We start from the raw sequence: 17,546 nt of genomic DNA, 5'->3' as shown, positions 1-17,546 counted from the left end.
GTCATGGGATCTGGGTTGGTAATAGAAGAGGCCTGAGTTTCGTTCTATTATGATCTTCGGAACCCCGGATTGACAAAATTAAACAGTCTGAGCACCGTATCCCTTAATGCTTTCAGCAAACGCCCAGCTTTGAGCCTCGATCTGCTGATCCTCGTGCACCTCAACCCCATCCTGTGTAATCAGAGCCAATGAATACTTGTCCATACTTCGCGCATCACGATACCACAAAACTTTGAGACAGTCCTTTAGAGCTGATACGGCTTCCTCTTTGCTGATCTCTTCAATGGGTCTATCCTCTGGGAACAATCTGCGCAAAATGGGAATGGCCAGATGGGCACCGAAGCCGGTCGCAAGATGCGGAGCCGAGAATGTAGTACCAAGTAAATCGGCAGAGCTCAAGAAGGGCTTCTTGTCTGAATCGAATCCAGCCACAAGAATATGGTTCCACAAAGGGTTAAACTCGGAGCGTCGCTTGTAGAAGACTTTGGACAGATATGTGTGGAGATTTTTAGCGTTGAGCTGGTTGCCATGCGCCGAGTAATTTTCCTTGATATCGATAGACTCTAAAAGACGGTCGATGTACTGCATGTCTGAAACGTCGCCGCTAAACCCAACTACAGCGGAATCGCTGAATACGCGAAGACGCTTGACGTCGGTAAAACGGGCGAGGGATCCATATGATGCTGCATAGTTCCAACGTTAGGAAATGGCCACGAGACGAAAGTGAAATGGAGAATTGTACCTAGGTTATCAGCAGCAATAGCAACGCCTCCGTTGAATTTGACAGCTAGAACTGACGTTCCAGTGACAGCTGGCGATTGGGTGTGAGTTTTAGGACCAGTGGTCTGGAGGTAGGATGAATCGTATGTTCCGTAGACATCGTCCCTGGGCTGACCACAAAGTCAGAATAAAAACAATCAACGGCTGGGCGATGGGACTCTTACCCGACCCCAGGTTCCAGGAAAGTGATCCATGGTGGTAGTAAACGTGCTTGGAGTTGATGCTGGATAGGTATAAGGAGGACCAGCTACTAAGCGCTTTCAAAGGAGCTGGGAGATTATTTATGAGGGAAACTTGTATCATGAAGCACAAAGGCTGATGAGATAGACACTAGCTTAGGCAGTCGTGGAGCTGACGGAGCTCAGTTACGTGGGCCAGTCTAGGTATCGCGCCAGGCGGTGAACCCAATCGACCGACCATTACGGAGTAGACTACGTTAGTTCACGGTATTAGGTACAGACAGAAGAACACAGTCCTAGAACTCCTGCACACCATTGTCACACTTTTATATTCCAGGGGATTTTTCCAATAACAAAAGAGTCGATGTTGGGCTAATTTCAATTGAAATTTTTGTTATGTAGGTTTATTTCTCTCATGTAGTCAAGTCCTAAGTGAAGGCTTTATTTTTTAATAAACCCTCATCACTAGAATCTGAGGCATTAACGCCAGAATCGAAGGGTATATAAAGCAGCAAATTATTAGGAACCAGGGGTGTTTCCAGATTATCATTAGCGTGGTCTCTACCTGGAACGCGAGGCAGGATCTGGTCGACTTGAACCTGGCACAAATTCAACCATGTTCCTTTGCCCCCTCATCCTGCCCTCCTCTGCCTTGGCGTTGTGTTCTTTTTGCGCCCTCAACAGTTCTTCCTTATAGCCCCAACTTGGCAATTTTGATATATTCCATAAGTCAGGTGGCAAGGAACTGGAGTATTGCGCTTGATAATCTATACCGGCATGCTCCATTAACTTCCTCAATAAGCTTGGGTTCTTGAGAGAAGCTGAGCCCGCTAGCTTGTCATTGAAGTGAACATCTTGTCTCTTCAATGACAGGAAATGCGCAAACTTCGCATTTGCCGAGGGATTTGGCGAACCTGGGGGTGACGGTGGTATATCCAGGTTTGGAACTGGTGGCAGGGTTAAGTCATGAATAAACGTACGAGATGTCGATGACAGCTCTTCGACTGCTTGTCGATTCTCGAGTTCCTCATGCATCGGCCCAAGTACAGGTCCGCTAGGTTCTCGGTCGAAGGTAGTTTCCGGTACTACTGCGGGTTGGGCTTTCGATATATGTTGAGCTATCAAACAATATAAGCCCAGAGGCAACCAGGTTTGGTGTAAATATAGCTTACTTTTATTTTGTTGCGTCTCTAAGTTTTCAGCTTCTGATGCTCTCATTTGTTGCTGACGGGTTGTAAGCGTTATTTCAATCCACAAAGTCGAAGTCAGTCATCCCAGGTGCATACTTTTGGGTTAAATGCTGGTTTCTTTTCAAATTCGTCCTCACTACTGCTTTCATAGTTTCCAAGGCCGAGCATGATACGCGGATTGTGATTCACGGAGGGTCTGAATCAAGCAAGTGCCTTTCTTAGCCAGGTCTCCAGTTGTTCTGGGGTGATCACTTATTTAGAGGGCACTGGAGATAATCTAGCCGACTAACGTTATAGAAATATAATAAAACAATGAGTGATATGTATAGAGCGTAGTAGACCCGAAGCCTTGTACTGGAAGTATCGAGGTAGTATGATGTTCAAAATTGTCCTGCTATCAAGAATGTTACATAAGCACGAGGCAGCTATAGCAGCGCGTCACTGGAAGGAGCTTCATTGAACATCTACACTGCTTCCATACCACTTCTTATATTTCCCACAAGACCAAATAGGACACAAATTAGTTTTCGAAAGCTAATACGTTTGATATTCTGCGATCCGAAGCTTTACAAGATGACAAGTTTCATCGCGCCCAGCCCTCTCAACGATTCTATCGGATACTCGTTCTCCCAACCCACAAGTGCTGCAACTAAGGAACACTCATTCTACCCGTAAGGTTTTGACAGATTTAATACTTTTACCCACAGGACTAATTTATGTTAGGTACACCGATAACGGAGGCTCGGTACTAGGAATTACAGGCAAGGATTTTGCCGTCCTTGCTGGCGACACTCGCTCCACTTCGGGATACAATATCAACTCACGCTACGTCCCAAAGGTGTTTAAGATTGGAGGAGAGGATGAAACCGGCAAAGGCGCTCACATTATCCTGTCGGTAGTGGGGTTTGCTGCTGACGGGCTCGCACTCAAGGAGAGGCTCGATGCGGTGGTGAAGATGTACAAATACCAACACGGGAAGCCTATGAGCGTCCGGGCATGTGCCCAGCGACTGTCAACAATTCTCTACCAAAAGCGCTTCTTCCCATATTATGTCCAAGCTATCCTGGCTGGCCTAGATGAGGAGGGTAAGGGAGCTCTATACGGTTACGATCCGGTAGGCTCTTATGAAAGAGAACAGTGCCGGTCCGCAGGAGCTGCTTCTAGTTTGATCATGCCATTCCTGGACAATCAAGTCAACTTGAAGAATCAGTATATCCCTGGAAGCGGAGAGGGACACGCCTTAGAGGCTAAAAAGCCCGAGCCAATGTCCAGGGAAACGGTGGAAAAACTTGTTCGAGATGCATTTACCAGCGCGGTTGAAAGGCACATTGAGGTTGGAGATGGCCTACAAATGTTGGTTGTTACGGAAAACGGGATAGAGGAGGTCTACCACCCTTTGAAGAAGGACTAAAAAATTCAGACCTAGCTCCTGGTAATAACCTGGTATCTCGCCAATGAGCGTAATCGAGATTTTCTCCTCGAGTGTTGTATGGACAGAATCCGGCAATCCAATTTGAAACTTTTCGTCATCAGATATATCATGTGGAATTCTCATATCAGCCAACCAATAACGCCAATATCATAATTGAAAGCAAAATGACAGTAAAAATGATTAGAATCGTTCCTTCATCCGCGCTGCCACTTTACGCAGATTACCATAAACTTTCCCCTAATAAAAGTCAGTAGGCAGTCTTAAAATAAAGAAAGGATACGCAGGTCACTTACTGGAGGAGCACCCAAAATGAGACTAACGATAGCCTCCTGGCCTGCATTGATGTTCTGGAAACGGCCCAAGACGTGAATCTTCTGATCAGCAATAACAATTCTCGTCCTGCTCGCATTCTCGATTGCATGCCTCGTTCGCCCGTCTTTACCAGCAATGCGGCCGATTGCGCGGCTAAGATGCTCTCCATTCAAAGATGCCTTGACATCTCGAATCTCGAAGGAGCGAATGTAGAGGTCATCCAACCTCAGCAATGCGATAGCATCATCGATGTCAAATCCAAGTGTGAAAGCCTTGACAAAATCTTCGCCCTTCTGTAGAGCCCCTGTATCGGTGGTGAACTTGGATGTGCGTAGCTCTACCGCCCGATTTTTGATGTTCATTCGCACCTGTAATTTGAGATGCTCAACCAACGGGGGGTAAATTTTTGGCCAGTTTGATTTCAATGGTGTCATTCTGTGTGGCGGAACAGGAACTTTCCGTGTCTCAACCCGATATGCAGTTGGGGTATCTTTCGCAGGTGTAAAAATTGGTCGGCCTTCCATATCGATACGCATGTCGCTATCCTCCGTGGAGTTCACTGGAGCAAGAACATCATTCAAATTCGTTGTAGCCTGAGCGTCGATTAAGACTTCCTCATCTTGTTCTATAGCATTGTTAGTCCTGGGGTCAGTTCAAATAATCCATCGAGCACGAACCCTGTGTAAGAGGAAGAGGGGCAAAAGGTGTCTCGGCCGTGGAAGCATCTGACGCCCGGAGTGCCGTTGGGGCGGGCATATTGTCTGAAAAATTCAGAAGTATCCGAATTCACTCCAGGCTATTTCCTTTCCTAGTTTCGCCTTTCTAGTTGGCAGGACAGCAAGAAATTCCCTTGCGTTGAAAAGAAGCACGGACTTTCGTGCGGAAGGCTTAAATTTTAGTTGCAAACATGCCAAACAAGTCCCAGATAACAGGGCAGGCGGGATGATTTCATGGGCTAAATTTGCTTCAGCGTCGGCATTCGTCGCAGCACACGACTACATCTTATTTCTGCGCACTTTGTACTTTATTAGTTTATCCTTTCTGCTGCGTTATCCCCCAGATTTCCCGCTTTATAGCGGGATGTACAGCATGTGACAGTGAGAATGTCTGGTATCTTCGGACGCAAGCTGTACACCACCTTCTGGGAGACGGCAAGTCCGTTTCTAGGACGAGGATTGCGCGTGAATCGCACTCAATATTTCCCCGATACAGTCGCCCAAACCGAACCCGTCTACAATTTTGTTTTCAAAAGACATGCCAGAAGGTTTTCAACCGCACCGCCCCGCAAGACAAAACAAATCACACGGCGGTTCGCCTCCGGAAGCTTCCTTATCCTCGGTGTCTCTCCCAGTTCTCCTGCAGTAGAGACTGGGGCAACTTGCGCAATCACTTCAGAAAAGATTTCCTCACATAGGAAATTTCCATTTGATAGACGACTTCCGCATATTATATCCTATAATATACAAACACGGGGCTTTCAAACGAGAAAGGATACCGCTTTGAAAACAAGCACACGAACCGACGCTAGCAACAAACCAAACGAGAAAGGTGCTGAAAATGACTATGAAAAGGAGGCACCGGACGCAAAAACGATGAATCGTTGGAATAAACACGAAACCACTCCGTCGAACCGGCATCTAATCAAACGATTACCACATATGTCGCACCTCCATCGCCCAACGAAAGAGGAGCTATTGGCCGCTGCAACTGGTTTCTGGTCCAGACTCAAGGTACGATTTAAGTGGTTTTCTATTCGAAGTGTCCGTCCATTCAACCTTGATGAAATAACCGCGCTTTTCTCCTGGGTCCTTCTGGGCCATGTTGTCTGGATTGTTCTGGGAACGACAACTTTCTTCTCCTTGTTAATCATTGCGATAAATACCGTGTTTGCTCAAGGTAAGTGTGAATTCTACTGGCTGCCTACTTATTGTCGATACTAAAATCGATAGAAACTCTGGCCGGGTGGATTGGTAACTACCTTACCAAGTCATCGGGTGTTAAAGTGGTGTTCGAATCTGCCATCGTCCCTAAGTGGAGGGATGGCGTGATAACCTTCAAGAATGTTTTTGTATCGAGGCGACCTGGTCAAGGAACTGGCCATGTCAGCAAAGGCTCCTCGAAGACCGCTGCAGCTGCCGCCGCCGCTGCCCTAAGTGACCAGGCTACCACCGATTTGACAGAACGCGGCCCATTAGAGGAGGAAGAAGACATCAATTACACACAATTTGACGTTTCAATAGAAACGGTGAATGTAACACTATCATTCGGGAGGTGGATAAATGGTAAGGGGCTTCTTCGCGATGTCGAAGTGAAAGGGGTACGCGGGGTGGTTGATCGCAGATCGGTCCATTGGTCGGACGACTCTCTCGATCCCAAGTCATATCGTCACGAACACAATCCGGGGGATTTTGAAATTGATTCGTTTAAAATGAGCGATTTGCTTGTGACAGTTTATCAGCCTAATAACTTTAGACCATTTTCCGTGAGTATATTCTCCTGTGACCTGCCCCAATTAAGGAAGCAGTGGCTGTTCTATGACTTCTTATCAGCCAATATGATGTCGGGTTCATTCGACAACTCGTTATTCACAATTCATCCACGCCAAACGCATAGCTTCACCGGTGCGCAGCTCGACAACGGGGCAGAAGATGACGGCAAACCGACTCCTTGGAAAAAACACAGCAGAATTCGAATCGATGCATTGAACATCGATCACCTTAACCGCGGTGTAGAGGGCCCTTTTGGGTGGATTCACGAAGGGGCCGTGGACATTGTTGCCGATATCATGTTCCCTGCCGACAATGATGAGAGCATCGCGAAGGTGATGGCCGATCTTTACGACCGACTAGAAGCCACTGTCACTTCAAATCAATATACCGAAGACTCAACCTTACATGAGTCAAATGAGCCGGATGAGGCCAGAGTCAGTGACGACAGGCGCTTCTTAGTTACAGACCTGCGACTACATCTTAATAATGTCAGAGCCGTCGTTCCAATATTTACGCGAGATCTCTCCTACATCAATAACGCGCTGATCAGGCCCATTGTTGCCTATATTAATTCGCGACGCACCTTCATTCCTGTCAATTGTCGTTTGGTGAAAAAAGTGGGAGATTTTGATGGCAGCTGGACCATCTATGATAGCGGCCTCATGGATGATCTTTCGGCAGCCGTAAGTTATCTCGCCGTGTTTGTCTGAGTTGGGGTTACTAATTCGCTATACGAGTAGGTATACGATGCATTTGCTCGTGATGTTGTTGATGAGCAGGCACGTAAGCGTCGCTTCAAGAAAGTTGGCTTCTGGTCCCTTCAATTGGCTGCGCAGGCGATCTTTATGGGGATGGCTGGTAATATAGCTTAGCCTTGTACATCATGTATATTTAACGGGTAGCATCGGCTTGTTGGGCGTTTTGGGATAAAGGCATTTTAATATAAACGGGCGGGAAGAAAAAAAAAAAAAAAGGACATCCCTCTTTCCCTTCATTGAGTGAGTTTAGGGCTCCAGAAACGGACAAGCATAGGAAATTCTGCAAAAAGATTCTGTTATTATACACTGAGTAACCGTTATTGCATAGTAGAATGTCTAAAACTATAAATCATATCAAGAACAAGTCTTGTGCATTTAGTTAATGGTCTATGAAATGAATAAATTATTCCCTGTTCTACTCGCATATACATTCTGCTTTTTGCTCCCGGGGTGAGTTGGAATACTCAGCAAGTCTGGAGCCAGAACTGAAGGTCTCGTCTGGCTGCTAGAGGATCTTCCTATTTAATTATACACAGATCATCCCTATTTATGATTTTTCCTTCCTCCCTTCCCCGCTTGAACTTTGCTGTCCCAAACTTTCCTCTTTGCCGTTCCCCTTTCCTTCAACGTTGGGTCAGTCGTTCCAGAAGAACGGGAAACAAGGACGCAAAACCGAGGTACCTCCGATTTCTCGGGGTGCTTCTTTTATCGCTGTATTTCTCGTGCTGCCCCTGAAGCACTGGTGGAAGCGGTCTGTCGAACCGTCTCAAGGCTAGCGCCAACGACGTGCAAGCGGGCCCCGTGTGGCTCGCCCCCCATGTTGGTCGGATTGAGCTTAAGGACTCCTGATCAAGTCATGTCGCAGGCTCAGCGACAGGGTAGTGACAACGCCCCAAGCTCCTTGCATACCAGCTTCGCTGTTCCCACGACGGGCAAATACCAGTCTTTTTCGAGACAAGGTTCAGCAGACGATCTTATCTCGGGCGATTTTTCAGCACTACGATCGGGCGCACAGGCTCTCCGTTCTGGTTCCGCTGTCGGTGCCCCCCGCAAGCATACAACCTCTCCCCTGCATACGAGCGCACGAACCCTGTCACCTCAGCGGACCGATTCAAGTTTATCCCAAAGAACCGCATCACCAAGCTCATCCACGACCACCTCGCCGCTCGAAAATTTATCCACTATTAGCGAAATAGCCCATGCCGCGTTTCCCACCCCTCCCTCGAGAACCAGTCCAATCCCGCCGAACACGTCGCTCGCGTTAACAAAGCGAACAGCCGGAGAAGTCAGCCAGAATGATAGGAAAATGACTGAGCAGACGAAGGATACCAACAAGGTTCGCAAAGACTCTGATGCAGCCGAATCAAGCCAATCAATGTCGCCTTCTATCATGTCCCCAATCGGCTCTCTACAGTCAATCAATAGAGAAAGACCAGGCCATCGTGCTATGCCGCGTACCTCGTCTATCGACTCTGCAATATCGTCTCTCTCCTCTGCTTCGCAACCACACAAGTCCGCATTCAATGCCAACTTGGTGAGCCAGGCCGATATTGACAATTTAATAGCTGCGGCTGGGTCACCAGACGCTGTTATCATACATCTTTTAAAGGAAAAACATCACGCAGCTTCGCAAAATTCCCAACTATGGAAACTCGTCGATAAACAACGAACCCTGATAATGGGGTTGAATAAAGATCTGGAGCGTGCTTTGAAGGACAAGGAACGGTACAGAAAGAAAGTCAAAGAGCTCCAGGTCGCAGCACCTCCACTCCCATCTAATGAAATTCACACCACACAGCCTTCTATTACAGGGGCGGGAAGTGTTTCAAACGGCCAGCCACTAGCGTCAGTTGCCAGCGAGAACGCGGGGAAACCACAAGAGACCGACAACGTCAGCAACCAGGGCTCTCCTCACAATTCCCCCAGTTTGAAACAGCTCATCGAAGCCGAGCTACTTACGGAAGAGCCCGATTTACGCTTCGAATCTCAAAGTTCTCAACAGCTAGCCTCCATCCAAGAGACGTCAGCGTCAAGCCCGCCCCCGTTGGTCAGCCCAGGCTCTACATTTAGCACAAACAAGGGTCAGAAATCGCCGAATCCTGCGCGAAAGCCGCCCCCTGCGCCTTTGAATCTAGGGCACTCGGAGCGCGCTACTGTGCTACGTGAGACTTCTGACTCTGGCTCAGAGTATGAGGATATTATCGCGGTTGAAGAGTCGCCAATAGAACGTGGGAGGAGGAAGACGAGGGCCGACGATGATAAAGAGCGCGAAACAATATTGTCACAAGAAAGGCTGGGCGTCGATGCTCTTGGGAAGAATCAAGCTCTCCCCTCGGGGGCTATCGAAACTCCAGTGGCTGCCGACCATTCAACGTCAGGCGTACGCCAAGTAGCACCCCCAGAGGTTTTGGCGTCTACCATGAGCCCTCGTGGGGTACCAACTTCTTTCGTGGATCGTCATGCCATGAGTGGCCCAAAGAGCCCCGGTCTTCCACTTAGCCCGAGGCCTGAAGACCGCCCTCTTGGGTCTCCAATGCCCCGGATGCCAAGGGAGATGCCGGCCTCGTTCTCTTCTTTCGCTATGCCATCGAGTAACAATCTCTCTGGGCTTGCATTATCACCCCGTCTTGGGAAATATCAAGCGCCACCTCCCGTCGGGACCCAAGCCGTAGCAAACATTCCTATGCATGCCCAACCCCCTATAGATCCCTTTGGTCGGCCCGTACCCTCGATTGATGCGGCTGTGAGGATTGACAGCCCCCAGTCCCCAAAATCGATGCTCAGCGGAATCTATCAGGGTTTAAGGTCAGACGACTATCCAAATCTTCTTTTACCTCCAAACGCGCTTCCTCTTATACTGGTTAAAGTTTCATCGTCAAGACTACGGCCGTCCAGGAATAGCTACATGACCTCGAGACCATTGGACGAGGAACCGGTCTTCACTTTGAGCGTTTTCTCGCGCTCCGAAAATTCAGAACTCTGGCGAGTTGAAAAAGTCATCGCTGCGCTACCCCAACTTGATCATCAGATAAGACAACTCACTTATCTGCAAGTGAAGCTGCCTGACCGGTCTATATTCGGTGGACACTCTCCTGCCAAGGTGGATGCAAGGCGAGCCGCTTTGAATTCATATTTTGAGTCTCTCCTCGATAGTCCTATGGATGAAAAAGCAGCATTAATCATATGCCAGTTCCTTACCTCTGATGCAATCGAGCCGCGAGATGATGAAACGAGCTTGCTCAAAGGCAACAACTACGTAGGCTCTGAAATTGTACGCGGGCCAGATGGCAAGCCCAGAAAAGAGGGCTATCTAACAAAAAGAGGGAAGAATTTTGGCGGCTGGAAAGCGCGGTACTTCGTTTTGCACGGCCCCGAGCTAAAATATTTTGAAGCCCCGGGAGGTGCCCATCTTGGGACTATCAAAATTCCCAACGCTCAGATTGGGAAACAGTCACAGCCAACCGGGAATCAGAGCCCTTCTTCGCGGGCCGATGATGATGATTGTGACAACCAATATCGCCATGCGTTCCTTATATTAGAACCCAAAAAGAAAGATTCTTCAGCCCTTGTACGCCACGTCTTATGTGCTGAAAGCGATGATGAGAGAGATACATGGGTCGAGGCCCTCCTTGAATATGTTGAAGAACCGTTGGAAAATGAGTCTTCAAGCAGTGGCCAACCCCCGACAGCTGCCAATAACTCTGCGAACACCGCTTCGAGAAATAAGTTGTTCTCTACCAGTGGTAGGAAAGGAAGCAAGGGCACTGATAGTCCGGACCTGGATAACTCTGATACCGTACAGGGGTTCAGTTTCGAAGATGCCGTTCCTGCCGAACCACCTGTTATTGGCCTACCATCTGATCCACGAACGCCGCGATCTCCCATGTTCCCAACAGGTTCGTTCCACGACCCAGCTGATAGCGGCCAGTCCGATAATGGCCAGATATCATCGAAGATGATTTCTGCGCCTACAAACGGAGCTGTGATCCAAGACGCTGGAGCTTGGGGAAACAAAACTACAACTGGCACCAAGGAGAAGAAGCGTAGCATCTGGGGTTTCCGCACGAGGTCGTCAATTGATCTTGCTTCTCAACTTCAAGCAGTTTCCGAAGGTCCTGCCATCCAAATTCACGGAGCTGGCGGCGAAAAAAGAGAGCTCGTCAAACCAGTTTTTGGAATTCCCTTGGCGGAGGCAGTCCGAGATTGCGCGCCATTCGACGTTAATGTTGAGTTGCCCGCCGTGGTTTATCGCTGCCTTGAATATCTTAGGGCAAAGGGGGCGGAATTGGAGGAGGGTATCTTTCGGTTAAGCGGTTCGAATGTCGTTGTAAAGGCGCTGAGGGAGCGATTCAATACTGAGGGAGATGTCGACTTCCTCGCTGGTGATCAGTACTACGACGTGCATGCTGTAGCGTCGTTGTTTAAACAGTATCTTCGTGAGCTACCGTCCACTGTTCTCACGCGCGACTTGCACATAGAATTCTTACGTGTCCTTGGTAAGTACATTACTTGATATTGGACATTGATTAGGAGTGAGCTAATACTATTGTCCACTGCAGACTTCAACGAGAAACAGAAGAAGATTGCGGCTTTCAATTCCTTAGTTCACAGGCTTCCGAAGCCAAACCTAGCCTTGCTGCGAGCATTGGTCCAATTTTTGATCGTCATTGTCAACAACTCAGATGTCAACAAAATGACTGTCAGGAATGTGGGTATTGTCTTCGCACCCACTCTGAATATACCGGCGCCAGTTTTCTCGATGTTTCTCACAGACTTCGAAGATATCTTCGATGGTACACCAGAGCTCAACGTGAATACAGTGGAGCTGGCCCCTGATCATTCTTTGACACCAGAGGATATCCGATCTCCTAGGCGTCAAATGTTCTCGGATATTCCCACACCCGCGCACAATCAAACGACGTTTCCCAGGCCAGGAGATCGCGCAGATGATACCAGTTTGCATAACGATACCGGTTTCATTCCCATGCAGCCGAGCCACGAAGCTATGTCCCGGGGAAGGATGGATCCCCATGGCCAAACCCCAGCGACTGTGAGCAGAATGCTAGGACCGGAATCCGACGATTCTCGCAATGCGAAGGCCAAGCGAAGAGAAAGTAATATTCTCTTCATGGATTTCAATAACGATGATCGGCCTCCTTCTTCCGATAATAATTTCGGTAAGAACGTGTCTACTATGTTCATCTCGCTACTTAGGCCAACCTACTAACATCTGGTAGCTTGAGTTCCTTAATATAAGCCAGGGCGACCATGGCAATTGGCCTTCGGCTAATGTTGCCATCATTTCTTCAAATAGGTCAACCTCTCCTTGCCCTTATTACCTGGTGAATCCAGTTTTATCGCTTACATGGTGCCATGGTGCTGCTTCCATGGACAAGCGCGACGATTGGAACGAATGTGCTACGACATATATAAATGCCTAGGCTGCCTACAGAGTCTATCCAAGCGAGTGTCTGATGAACAGTTTAATCCTAATGATAATCAGAACCCTGAACGCTTCTTGCTTTGTCTTACGTCAATCTTCCATTTTCACATTGGCCTTTTTCTGCTTGTGTATATGATGAGTTCTGTGTTTTCTGCTCATTGCCGCTTTCTGTCCGTTTTCTATAAATTTCTTTTGTGCCTATTCTTGTGTTGGCAGACTCGGGAATTTTATACCCTTTTCATTTTATTAGGCTATTGTCTTTCACCGTTGATCGGTAGACCAGTGTGACCTTTCTTAAAAGAAAAAAAAAAAAAATAAGCAAGAAGAAAAATCAGTATTCAGTAGAATAGACCGTCCACTTCGTATATTTCGTTCTGCGACGATGCCTTATTGGCTGCGATCCACAAATGACCCCATCTACTATGTAAAACTGCTGATAATCTCAAATAACCGTTGCCGTCGTGTCGTACATATATACTATATATTCAATATGGCTGAAATGGGACTCCTTAAAAGCGCTTTGCACGATCCCCTTTCCAGAATCCCATCAATTCCCCATTCTCACTAACCCACTCTCTAACCCCATCAACCAACGCCTTCGCCATGCCCTTATTCTTATTTTTGCCATCAACCCCCAAAGAGCCCCGACTTAGCCCGGCCGTCGGAACAGGCTCACCCGTCGCATATTCAGACCCCATAGTAGGCAGCACATTTTCACCAGCACTCAAACTGACAAACAGCGCAAATGGCACTAGCCACACGCAGAGTCCAAAATAGGATGCCACTTCCGTAAAACTCGGCATGTCGCCAAGATCAGTTTGGTATGGTTGTCGCCAGCTTGTGGAGCTCCGCGGCAGTGTGATGGGCTTAGAGAAGTGCCGGAACCAAAGCCAGTGGTTAAGACCGACTAGAAAGCACGAAAGGATGAAAAACGGGTCGGAGAGTTTGACTATGGGGAAACGCCGGAGGTTGGTTGCGTAGACAATATGGGAGCCGATACTGAGGAGTGAAAGAGAGAATGGGAATCTGTCAAAGAGAAAGAGCAGGATTTGGATTGCAACTATGCCGTATATCAGGCGGGATAGAAGTCGGCGCGCTAGGACCGTGTGTTCTTCGACAAGCTCAGAGAGATAATAGAGGCCCGATGCTGAATGGTTGTCAAGAATCAGTTGGTTAAACAGAATACCAAGGTACATCTGACAGAACGAGATCTTACCTATCGCCAGAGTGAGAAAGCAAAATCCTACTACGACACCCAAGTACCCTAATAATGGTAGTATCCACATTGTGTATGCACGAAAGCACTAAAGAACCCCTGGTTCCGAAGTGCAAGGGTGATTGCTGGCAGAGTTGTGAGTAACTTGGAATTATTGCAGACGGCAAGCACGGATTCAAAAACAAAAAAGAAAGAAAGAGAGAGAGAGGGAAATAAAGAGAAGATAAACAAGGAGCGATTAAGGCAAAGGTTATGCCAAGCTGTCCAACAGCGGTATAATGGTGTCGATGACAAGAAGAGAGGTATACGGAGGAGTTAGATCGGTGGAAAGCTGTCGATCATGCATAGATATCTTCGTGCCTCAGGCTGAGCCGTCTCATAGAAAGCAGGCGGTCTGGCAAAAAGAAAATTATTTATCTATACCTCCGATAGTAACAGCAACTGATAAGCTTTCATGCTACTTTGATTACACACAACACTCCCACCTCAAAAAAAAGATCACGGAACTAAGCATAATTTCAGCTCTACAATGTCACGCCCGGAAGATGTCCTGTAGGTCTATTTACCGGAAGGCCTTGATTTACCACTAACGGGACTACTGAAAGACCCCCGGACCTTTTCTACGACGATAATGAATCTCGAAAATATACCACCTCGTCACGCATTCGCAACATTCAAGCCGACATGACACACAGGGCTCTCGAGCTTCTTGACCTTAACACGCCGTCTTTGATTCTCGATATTGGCTGCGGTTCAGGTCTATCCGGGGAAATACTTTCTCAAGAACCCCGCGAGCAAGGTGGTCCGCACACCTGGGTCGGAATGGACATTTCACCTAGCATGCTTGATATTGCACTACAAAGAGGTGTAGAGGGTGATTTGTTTCTCGCGGATATCGGACAGGGTGTACCTTTCCGTCCTGGTACATTTGACGCGGCGATCAGCATAAGCGCAATCCAGTGGTTATGTAATGCTGAGACCAGCGACGTCAGCCCCGAGGGCCGTCTTCGGAGGTTCTTCGAGGGTCTCTTCGCCAGTCTCAGACGGGGTGGACGTGCTGTATGCCAGTTTTACCCCAAAAATGATTCCCAGCGCGCGATGATCACCGGTGCCGCTATCAAGGCCGGATTCGGAGCAGGCATTTTGGAAGATGACCCAGGTACGAAAAACAGCAAGCTCTACCTTGTTTTGACCGTCGGTGGTGGAGGGCTGCAAGGTGATATTACTGGCGTTGTAGATGGGATGAATGATGTCGACGTGATGGACGCGAGGAGAAAGGCCATGGAACATAGTAAGGCACCGGTTTCCAGAAAAGGCGACAAGGCTTGGATCATGCGAAAGAAGGACCAGATGACCAAGAAAGGCAAGGTTGTCAAGGCGAATTCAAGGTATACTGGCCGCAAGAGGCGCCCGGCTTTCTAGTTATGTTTTTTTTTTTTTTTTGGTGCTGTCAGAAGGGCGTTTTTATCGGACATGCCTCAACTGTAGCAGGAAGAAACCCCGAATCGAGGCTCGTGTTGCATGTTCCTTGTGACACTTTATGGGATACCCGGAATACGTCTCCCTCCGACATTGGAAATGCTCTCTATGTACAGTGCTAAAGCCTCTTAGTCGATGGCGTGCTTCTGCCCTCGGAGTTCAGCGGGTATGGTTCCAAAACTGCAGGCACTGAAGGATAGCGGCCCATCGGGACTGAATGTTCGTCAGGTTTCGCCGACCGCTCGGTTACGAAGTCCCAGGCACCCATGCTTCTAGGATCACTCAATCCGTGGCAATGGTGTGCTAATAAAAACCTTTATGAGCTACGGAACATGAATAAACTTCTATTTGAACCACATGTATATATCTTTACACATCGTAATCAGCAACTGATCTGTCTATCACATCAAATTTGCAAGGCGCCTTCAGTGATACAGATTGAGGCAACGGAACCAAAAGACCCAAGATGACCCTCTAGGATATCATCTTATCTTGTCGGAGAATCAACGGTAATAATAGCATCAGCAAGTTTCCTTCAAAGATGATTTACAAAGCAGCCTCCATCTTATCCAGGACAGCACGGGTGAACTCGTGGGTGGTGGCCTGTCCGCCCATGTCCCGAGTTCGTGTTTGACTAACGAGACGTGTTATGTTAGATGAATAATGTATAAGGTTTAATGGGCACTTACCCTTCACCAATCACATCGTAAACAGCCTTGGAGATGCGGTTGGCGTGGTCGTCGAGGCCAAGGTGACGTAGAAGCATCGAGCCAGAGAGGATCATCGCGCTGGGGTTAGCCTGGTCTTTTCCTTTAATATCTAGACCAACGTGACGGCAGCCAGGCTCGAAAACAGCAACATCCCGACCCATATTGCATCCGGGAACAACACCAGGACCACCAACAAGGGCAGCACCGATATTGGAGAGAATGCCGCCATACAAGTTGGGCATGACCATCACATCGAACTGCTGGGGTCGAGAAACGGCCTGCATGGAGGCATTGTCGACAATCATATCGTTAACATCCAGGGTAGGATAATTCTCTGCGGTTTTATGGAAGGTGCTGCGGAACAAGCCATCCGCCAATTTCATGATGTTGGCCTTGTGAATACATGTGACCTTCTTCCTGTTGTTGGCAAGAGCAAAACTAAACGCGAACTTGGCGATACGCTCAGACTTTGCACGAGTAATGATCTTCAACGACTCAACGACACCCTGCACCGACTGGTGCTCAAGGCCAGAGTATTCACCCTCAGTGTTCTCACGGATGATGCAGAGATCAACATTGTCGTGGCGGGTCTGATAGCCGGGGATGTTCTTGATGAGCACGACCGAGGCAAAGATGTCAAGTTCCTGTCGAAGGGCGACATTGAAGGACTGGTGGCCAGAGCGCTCGACCGGAGTGAACAGAATACCCTTTAGTCCCAACTTGTTTCGTCGAAGAGATGCAATCGATTCCTTGAAGAGTTCTTCAGAGTGTTTGTTGCCGGTATCCACGCCACTGACATCAACCTGCTCCCATTCAATGGGTACATTGTCGGCTTTGAAGATGGTCTTGACCGATTCCGCGACTTCGGCACCAATACCATCGCCTGTTGGACAGAGGAAGGCATTAGTTGGTTTGATTTTACAGAAGGGAGGGGTGCGACATCAAAGGTAATTTGAGTGTGACACTATTTGATCGTACCTGGAATGAGCGTCACGGTATATTTGCCGCCATACTTCGTTGGCTTGAAAATATCCTGCTGAACTGTCGCAAAAGCTGATATCGGAAGTCAACAACTGATTCTTCCGATAATCGGACATAGCAAGGAAGGACATACATCTTGCCGCAACGGGGGAACGGACGAAGGAAGATTGAGCTGCAGCGCGTTGGAAGAGCGACTAGGGGAGAGTTGAGTGAGTAAAATGGAAGGTAATAAGATGGAAATGGCAAGGTTGATGGTTTGTGCGCGGCCTCAAAGGGCGGAAGAAGACATGAAGAGACGGGAGGGAGAAATGCAACATCGACAATTGGAGGAGAAGTTCTGATTAACGTACCTGCGCGGGACGAACTGTCCTTGGGGCAAACATGTTGAATGGTGGACAAAGAACAGTGCGCAATTGAGCGGAGATACACTGGGATGGAGAGGTCGTGGCGGAGGTGGGAAAAGAAAGAATGGCCTACCGGGTAGAATGGAAGAGGCAGGCAGAAAGACGGCCGAAAGCCGCACGAGGCGCGCCGGGAAAAACGCCGGATCGTCTCGGCATGAATTGCCAAATAGTAT

General features: G+C 48.2%; 8 protein-coding genes across 8 annotated transcripts; 4 read left to right on the top strand and 4 right to left on the bottom strand.

Moving 5' to 3' along the window:
* Nucleotides 1-78: 78 nt before the first annotated feature.
* Nucleotides 79-2,177, bottom strand: pre4 (proteasome core particle subunit beta 7; the record flags this gene model as incomplete). The annotated part of the gene is made up of 5 exons (XM_040849288.1): nt 79-683; nt 743-890; nt 945-990; nt 1,525-2,047; nt 2,132-2,177. The coding sequence occupies 5 exons, from the start codon at nt 2,175-2,177 to the stop codon at nt 79-81; spliced, it is 1,368 nt and encodes a 455-aa protein (XP_040703110.1).
* Nucleotides 2,178-2,722: 545 nt separating this feature from the next.
* prs3 (proteasome core particle subunit beta 6) lies at nt 2,723-3,560 on the top strand (the record flags this gene model as incomplete). The annotated part of the gene is made up of 2 exons (XM_040851985.1): nt 2,723-2,820; nt 2,873-3,560. The coding sequence occupies 2 exons, from the start codon at nt 2,723-2,725 to the stop codon at nt 3,558-3,560; spliced, it is 786 nt and encodes a 261-aa protein (XP_040703109.1).
* Nucleotides 3,561-3,660: 100 nt separating this feature from the next.
* Nucleotides 3,661-4,822, bottom strand: ASPSYDRAFT_850940 (pre-rRNA-processing protein PNO1). Its single transcript, XM_040851470.1, has 3 exons — nt 4,571-4,822; nt 3,875-4,518; nt 3,661-3,818 (listed from the first exon to the last, which is right to left on the bottom strand). Exons 1-3 carry the CDS (start codon nt 4,647-4,649, stop codon nt 3,762-3,764), a joined length of 780 nt encoding a protein of 259 aa, XP_040703108.1. The 5' UTR covers nt 4,650-4,822; the 3' UTR covers nt 3,661-3,761.
* On the top strand, nt 4,532-7,507 carry ASPSYDRAFT_850847 (mitochondrial distribution and morphology protein). Its single transcript, XM_040851466.1, has 3 exons — nt 4,532-5,789; nt 5,843-7,065; nt 7,120-7,507. The coding sequence occupies exons 1-3, from the start codon at nt 4,997-4,999 to the stop codon at nt 7,120-7,122; spliced, it is 2,019 nt and encodes a 672-aa protein (XP_040703107.1). The 5' UTR covers nt 4,532-4,996; the 3' UTR covers nt 7,123-7,507.
* Nucleotides 7,508-7,996: 489 nt separating this feature from the next.
* Nucleotides 7,997-12,367, top strand: ASPSYDRAFT_88225 (GTPase-activating protein BEM3; the record flags this gene model as incomplete). The annotated part of the gene is made up of 2 exons (XM_040851984.1): nt 7,997-11,636; nt 11,700-12,367. 2 exons carry the CDS (start codon nt 7,997-7,999, stop codon nt 12,365-12,367), a joined length of 4,308 nt encoding a protein of 1,435 aa, XP_040703106.1.
* A 725-nt stretch (nt 12,368-13,092) lies between these two features.
* On the bottom strand, nt 13,093-13,869 carry ASPSYDRAFT_149331 (uncharacterized protein; the record flags this gene model as incomplete). Its single annotated transcript, XM_040841893.1, has 2 exons — nt 13,093-13,730; nt 13,800-13,869. 2 exons carry the CDS (start codon nt 13,867-13,869, stop codon nt 13,093-13,095), a joined length of 708 nt encoding a protein of 235 aa, XP_040703105.1.
* Nucleotides 13,870-14,328: 459 nt separating this feature from the next.
* Nucleotides 14,329-15,221, top strand: ASPSYDRAFT_30167 (18S rRNA methyltransferase BUD23; the record flags this gene model as incomplete). The annotated part of the gene is made up of 2 exons (XM_040844747.1): nt 14,329-14,351; nt 14,405-15,221. 2 exons carry the CDS (start codon nt 14,329-14,331, stop codon nt 15,219-15,221), a joined length of 840 nt encoding a protein of 279 aa, XP_040703104.1.
* A 603-nt stretch (nt 15,222-15,824) lies between these two features.
* On the bottom strand, nt 15,825-17,352 carry ASPSYDRAFT_88222 (isocitrate dehydrogenase (NAD(+)) IDH1; the record flags this gene model as incomplete). Its single annotated transcript, XM_040851983.1, has 5 exons — nt 15,825-15,912; nt 15,968-16,871; nt 16,967-17,041; nt 17,103-17,163; nt 17,320-17,352. 5 exons carry the CDS (start codon nt 17,350-17,352, stop codon nt 15,825-15,827), a joined length of 1,161 nt encoding a protein of 386 aa, XP_040703103.1.
* Between the last annotated feature and the right edge of the window lie 194 nt (nt 17,353-17,546).

Source organism: Aspergillus sydowii (genome assembly GCF_001890705.1).
Source record: "Aspergillus sydowii CBS 593.65 unplaced genomic scaffold ASPSYscaffold_4, whole genome shotgun sequence".
Taxonomy (NCBI): domain Eukaryota; kingdom Fungi; phylum Ascomycota; class Eurotiomycetes; order Eurotiales; family Aspergillaceae; genus Aspergillus; species Aspergillus sydowii.
Note: the sequence above shows the minus strand (reverse complement) of the source record. Positions and strands in the feature narration are given on the sequence as shown.